Source organism: Capsicum annuum, chromosome 7, assembly GCF_002878395.1.
Source record: "Capsicum annuum cultivar UCD-10X-F1 chromosome 7, UCD10Xv1.1, whole genome shotgun sequence".
NCBI classification, from domain to species: domain Eukaryota; kingdom Viridiplantae; phylum Streptophyta; class Magnoliopsida; order Solanales; family Solanaceae; genus Capsicum; species Capsicum annuum.
The window spans coordinates 218,714,117-218,720,361 of NC_061117.1; the positions used below are offsets into that span (position 1 = coordinate 218,714,117).

The window sequence follows — 6,245 nt, forward strand, 5'->3', positions numbered from 1 at the left end:
CCAAATTGGCTATGGACTCACAGGCTGACAATATGTATTTCTCGGCTTAATAACTCCCAAAAGGAGCAAAGGGCCCCTTCATGATGGATAAGATACAAGTTCCAAGCATTAGATCAAAAATGGATAAGGCTAATTTTTTTTGTAAGTTAATCTAATAGGAGTAGTAATGGGTAAATGCTCATTACTCTTTTGAAGGATAGTTGCTATTCTTGTGTTGTAATCAAACTTTATGATATGAAATACTAACACTTCCAGTTTTAAAAAAAAATAGTGTTGTTTCTCTTCAAATGATGATTAAATATATTGCATTGTAATATGCATCTCCGTGTAGCACTTTTCTTTAGTCTAATATGGTATATTGACCAATTTAAAAGGATATTGGACCTAATATTAGATATATAGACGTATGTCTAATCGTTAGGTATAAATTAAAAAAAAAATTGAAGTAGGAAAAAATACACAACATGAAACAAGTAAATTATTAATTAATATGTTTATCTGATAATTTACAATTAAAAAATCCCCATTTAGAAGCTGGTTTTTCAAATTTTCTTCACTTTTACATGCCCTAAAAGGGGTATATCCTTGCTATTTACCATGTCATCGTTCATAAGATGTAGGCTATCAAATTGCTACATTTAAAAAGATAAATAGAGCTAACATTGATTTAAATTAAATAATACACCAAACAAAAGGTATCAAATTCAAATGATCCCAAAATATTATGGCTAAGAATTAAGATAAACTCATCAACTTGGATCGTAGCGTTGCAAGATCAGTATCTCCGCTTGTATTCACCTGCACATAAATATGTTCCAAATATGTTTTGTTCTTCAATTAGGTCACCACTCACTACACATATAGATTATATTTACTCAGGAGATTGAGATTTCAGCACACACAAATTCGTTAAACTAGGATTTTTTCTTTTAGAAAAAGAAATCTGGATTTCAACACACACAAATTAAAGAAATATGTTAAGGCTCCAATTTAATATAACAAAGTCACGTAAAATGAAACAAAGAGATCGAGTAACATGGAATAATATTTTTCTTTTATATTATTAAGCTTTTTTTCTTAACAATTGGTCTGCCTTATTTTTGTGTATATAAGTTCAGCAATGCCTATTAATTCGATAAGCAATCTTATGATTAGCCATTTATTTATCGTTATCTTTGTCTTTTCCTTGTTTCGTACTTAGTGGAACACACACTCTCTCTCTCTATATATATACTAGATACTGTAGCCTGTGTCAGCACGGGCCCAACATATATTATTTACGTTATCTCAATTTATGTAGCATAAATAGTATTTGAAGTATCAATCAAATTTTTATTAATATAAATTTTTAAATAATTTCAGTTGCTAATCATTATGATTTATAGTATCTTTTATGTAATTTATGTTACTCGTTTTGTCTCAATTTTAGAATTTAGTGAGTCAGTCAAATTTTTTTACTATTATATTTTTTGAAATATTTTAAATTGTTAATCTTTGTGATTTTAGTATATTTTAATGTAATTTCAAATAACTTATGTTACTTGCTTTATCGCAACTTATGTGACACTATTAGAATTTCAAAAGTCAATCATATTTTTTACTATATGTTTTTAAGATATTATAAGATGTTAATAGTTATGACTTATAATTATTTTTTTGCATAATTTTTAAATATATAATATTTTAACAAAATAAAGTAAATAAATTAAAATAAACAAAGTACTAAATTTTTAAAACATGTTAAATTCGAAAACATCATTTGGATTAACAAATTACTAAATTAAAGTAATAATACATGAAAATTATAAAATGTCAAAACTATCCCGAATTTACGTGACACAAATATAATTTAGATAATCAATCAGAATCTTAATATGTTTTTAAATATTTTAAATTGTTAGCTATTATAATTTATAATATTTTTTTATGTAATTTTCAAATAATATATGTTACTCTCCTTATCCAAATTTTTGTGGCATTGATATTCAATTATATTCTTAAATTAATTTAAGTCTTTAATTATTATGATTTATAATACTTTTTCTTCTATTCCAATTTAAGTAACAATGAAATAAATTTGAGAGTCAATCAAATTTTATGATTGAAGCAGCGAAGTGGATATGTCCTAAATGACTTATAATACCTAATTAGAAGTGATATAGTAAAATTACTATGAAAAATATTTGTGAAAAAAATTTAAATGCGTCTCATATAAGATGTCATGTTAATTTAAAACATTAACAATTAATTTATCATTTTATGTCAATTTTATTTTTATTAAATATTATGAAAATTTTAATACGTAAATGACTTATAGTAATTAATTAGGGGTAGTAGAGTAAAATTATGATTGAAGCAGCTAAAGTAGACATGTCATAAATGTCTATTTTACCTTTTTTTTTTTTTATTAAATATCATTAATTTTCTTATATGTAAATGTCTTACAATAATTAATTAGGGGTAATATAGCAAAATCATGGAGCAAACATATTTGTAAAAATTTTAAACAAGTCTCATATAAGATGTCCGATTAATTTAAAACATCAAGAATTGATTTATCATTTATATCTATTTTATTATTTATTAAATATTATTAATTTTTTAATACCTAGATGACTTATAATAATTAATTTGAGGTGATATAATAAAACTACGATTGAAGCAGCTGAAACAGACATGTCATAAATGTCTATTTTACCTTTTTTTTAATTAAGTATTATTAATTTTCTTATATATAAATAACTTAAAATAATTAATTAGGAATAATATAGTAAAATCACGGAGCAACTGAAGCAGCTGAAGCAGCAGACATGTTGACGAAGAGTTGACTGCTTCTTCACTCTTATTAATAAATAAATAAATAAATAGTAGTAATATGAGACAATTTTTCCTTTTCTTTTGACATATGTGATTGTAATTAAAAGTTGTGAGGCACAAATGCATGCATGACTCTTAAATGCCAAATGCCAAAGTGACTTAGCTATCGACTATCTAATTACACGATAAACAAATCGTGAATTTCTGATGAAATTTGACTTGTCGATAATATTATGTTTTTGATTGATTTTAAACAGAAATCTCTAATCAACAAGCCAATGATTCTTTCTGATAACATTAACCTTTTCATAGCACAAATTCGAGTTAATTTTGTTTACTTTATTTCTCTTTCTAAAGAAAATAGAAAGTAGACTATTAAAAATTGAGATAATTAGAGAAGATTAAGCAACTTACCTTAGTTTGAATAATGTGAATAAGCTCTTGATTAACTGTGGAGGAAACACAACTACTAACAATAAATCCTTCTTTCATAACAACTTTAAGTACGTTTGATAGAGATAGCCCTCCTTTAATTGAAATTTCCACTCCTTCATTGCATGATTTCACATTTATTCTATCATCATCATCATCATCATTTAAAGGCTCATTTAATTTCATAGAGGATGAAGATGGTGCCAATTGAGAGCTACAAATAGTACTTTTCAATTGTTTCAAAGTTTCTCTCTTTCTTTCCAAGTCCTCTATGTCCTTCCTCAAATCTTTTACATAATCCACAATCTGTTCTAGATGATCAGATATAGACCTCTTTCCCTATATCATCATTGAAAAGGCAAGGTTAGATGTATATAATAATTACCACAAAAGTTAGTTCTTGAGGCAATGATTATGTAATTAAGATATATGAAAAAGCAAATGACCATGTCCCAGACGAATTAGAGACTCCCTAACACCTAGGATTGGACATATGGAGCATGGATAATATATATGGAATTCAACATCAGAATTGACTTTTATAGGACTTGTTTCCCACAATGAAGTCATAAATTTTATGTTTGATAAGAAATGAATGTTTGACCTTAGTTGACTTCAAAAACTAGTTGAAAGGTTAGATGATTGCCAACCAATCAACCCTCCCACAACTCATGTGAGACTCGACATTGCCGGCCAAAGAATATTTTTCATTCACCAATCAAACATTTTTTGGAAAAGAAAAGAAATTCATGAATCGTACCAAAAACATACCCTGAATGTAAATAAAATGTTGTACTAACCATGAGATACTTAGAAGGAATAAGAAGGCGCAAACGTTGGTAAAGCTTAGCCATATCGCGCCTTCTTTGCCTTTCAACATCTCTTCGTATAACTTTCTTCTTCTCTGCTATCTTCTCTTTCTCTTTTGGAGGATTTTGAACTTGATCATCATTATTAATATTGGAGATCTTAATTGGTTTCTTTTTAATCACATGATGATGATGATGATTGGTGACAATTGGTTTCTTTTTAGGGACATGATTAGAGTTTTGTGTTTGTAATGAAATTGATGAATCTTGATTTTGAAAAGTAGTTGGAGGAGGAGTAGGAGGAGGAAGAGAAGAAAGAAAATTGAATAGTTGATCTAATTGGCCAAAGTCAAATTCAGAATCATCCATTTTTATTTTTTTTTGGTTTTAGCTCAAGATGATTCCTTTTTATTTTGTACCTAGGATAAACTAACCGAGGTTTTATAAGATCTCGTATGGATTTCGTACGTTGGAAAGGTCATAATTATTGGGACGTTACTTTATAAAGCAATTGTTTCATCTATAAACGTCAATGAAAGGAACTTTTTCAATACATATAATAGAGGAAACAAACAATAAAATTACGAAAGATTAAAAAACACAAGCGAAACACTAAGGAAGATAATTTAATTAATCCCACATGATCAATGTGCCATTGTCACTTACTTTTTTACTTAACACAAATATGTGAAATTAGGTATATGCCAATGATAAAAGTATTTTGTCTATATATGATCCTACTTTTTAATTTGTAATTAGTCACTCAATTGATTGGATTTTTGTATCAACACAATATATATTATATACATATAACAACGTAAAACAATAAATTTACAAAAAATAAATAAATAAATAAATAAATAACCAAGAACATCACATGTAAAGATGTACTAGGCAATAAAAGAGTTAATACATAAAAATGACCTTAAACTTGACATCAAATTATAACTTTGACCTTAAACTTTGATAGTGCACAAATAGGACCTTTAACTATTCAAAACCTTAACAAATATGACCTCCGATTTTGCAACCCCATGCGTGAGTCTCACTCATGTCTACGTAGAAAGGTATTCCAATCACACGGTGCCACGTCGTTAAAAGGGCTGACTTGGAGAGAGGTCATATTTGTGCAGAGGTCATATTTGTGCACTGTCAAAGTTTTGCTTTGTGTTAAAACGACGTCATTTTTATTATTATTATAATAATAATAATAATAATAATAATAATAATAATAATAATAATAATAATAATAATAATAATAATAATTTTATTTATTTCTATAGTAGCAGCACCTAGCTTTTTTTTAATTAAAATAAAAACAGCCACTAGCAGGGATCGAACCCGCACAGTAGGCTAAAGGAAGCACCCAAGAAGAGCAAATAACACCACTGGACTATCTAAGTGTCTTATTTCATGTGGTTCAATATTAATATACGTACATAAATATACATTTTCTATCTTATATATATACAACGTAATTTTTTTATCGAGGGGGGTCGGGTGAACCCCATGACAACCACGTAGGTCCTCCCCTCGTTAATTTAATAACGTTTTAATAACGTTAATTTAATAACATTTTAATTACGTTAATTTGATAACGTTAATTTAATATACTACTACTACTATCCTTAATAACATTAATTTAATAACGTTTTATTAAAACTGTAATTTTTTTATTATTAGTATAGTTTCATCTTCAATTTAATATTTAAATAAATAATATTTAGATATATTACATAACTTAAATTCGTCATCTGCTTTATAATATATATACATACCCGCTCGATTTTTTCATACGAGGCTGACCCGCCTAATTAATAAATCTTCAATATTGCTCTTTTCCGCAATGACAAAAGAAATTAAATGTCATTTTCATCTTTGAGCCGAAAATAATGAAAAAAAAATAGTGAAGAATCATTTAAAGGTCATATTTGTGCAGTTTTGAATAGTTAAAGGTCATATTTATGCACTGTCAAAGTTTAAGGTCATATTTATATATTATGCCCTTAGATTTTAAGCTGGACGCGCCCAGTTTTGCATGTTGAACACGCGTTTTGCCACGTAGTATTGGAGGTTATATTTGTGCAGTTTTGAATAGTTAAAGGTCATATTTGTGCACTGTCAAAGTTATAATTTGATGTCAAGTTTAGGATCATTTTTATGTATTAACTCGTAATAAAACAAGAT

The 6,245-nt window shown here is 27.3% G+C and overlaps 1 protein-coding gene across 1 annotated transcript; it reads right to left on the minus strand.

The window, feature by feature from the left end:
* Positions 1 to 528: 528 nt before the first annotated feature.
* Positions 529 to 4,542, minus strand: LOC107877380 (transcription factor bHLH118). The gene is made up of 3 exons (XM_047415555.1): positions 4,050 to 4,542; positions 3,232 to 3,588; positions 529 to 798 (listed from the first exon to the last, which is right to left on the minus strand). The coding sequence occupies exons 1-3, from the start codon at positions 4,425 to 4,427 to the stop codon at positions 736 to 738; spliced, it is 798 nt and encodes a 265-aa protein (XP_047271511.1). The 5' UTR covers positions 4,428 to 4,542; the 3' UTR covers positions 529 to 735.
* Positions 4,543 to 6,245: the final 1,703 nt, after the last annotated feature.

What these genes read in the sequence shown, in the direction of transcription:
- LOC107877380 (XM_047415555.1), bottom strand. Translation starts at nt 4,427, where the DNA reads ATGGATGATTCTGAATTTGACTTTGGCCAATTAGATCAACTATTCAAT. An exon ending in TTCCTTCTAAGTATCTCATG is followed by an intron (nt 3,589 to 4,049) that starts GTTAGTACAACA and finishes ATGATGATATAG; the next exon opens with GGAAAGAGGTCTATATCTGA. An exon ending in TTCACATTATTCAAACTAAG is followed by an intron (nt 799 to 3,231) that starts GTAAGTTGCTTA and finishes ATTTATGTGCAG; the next exon opens with GTGAATACAAGCGGAGATAC.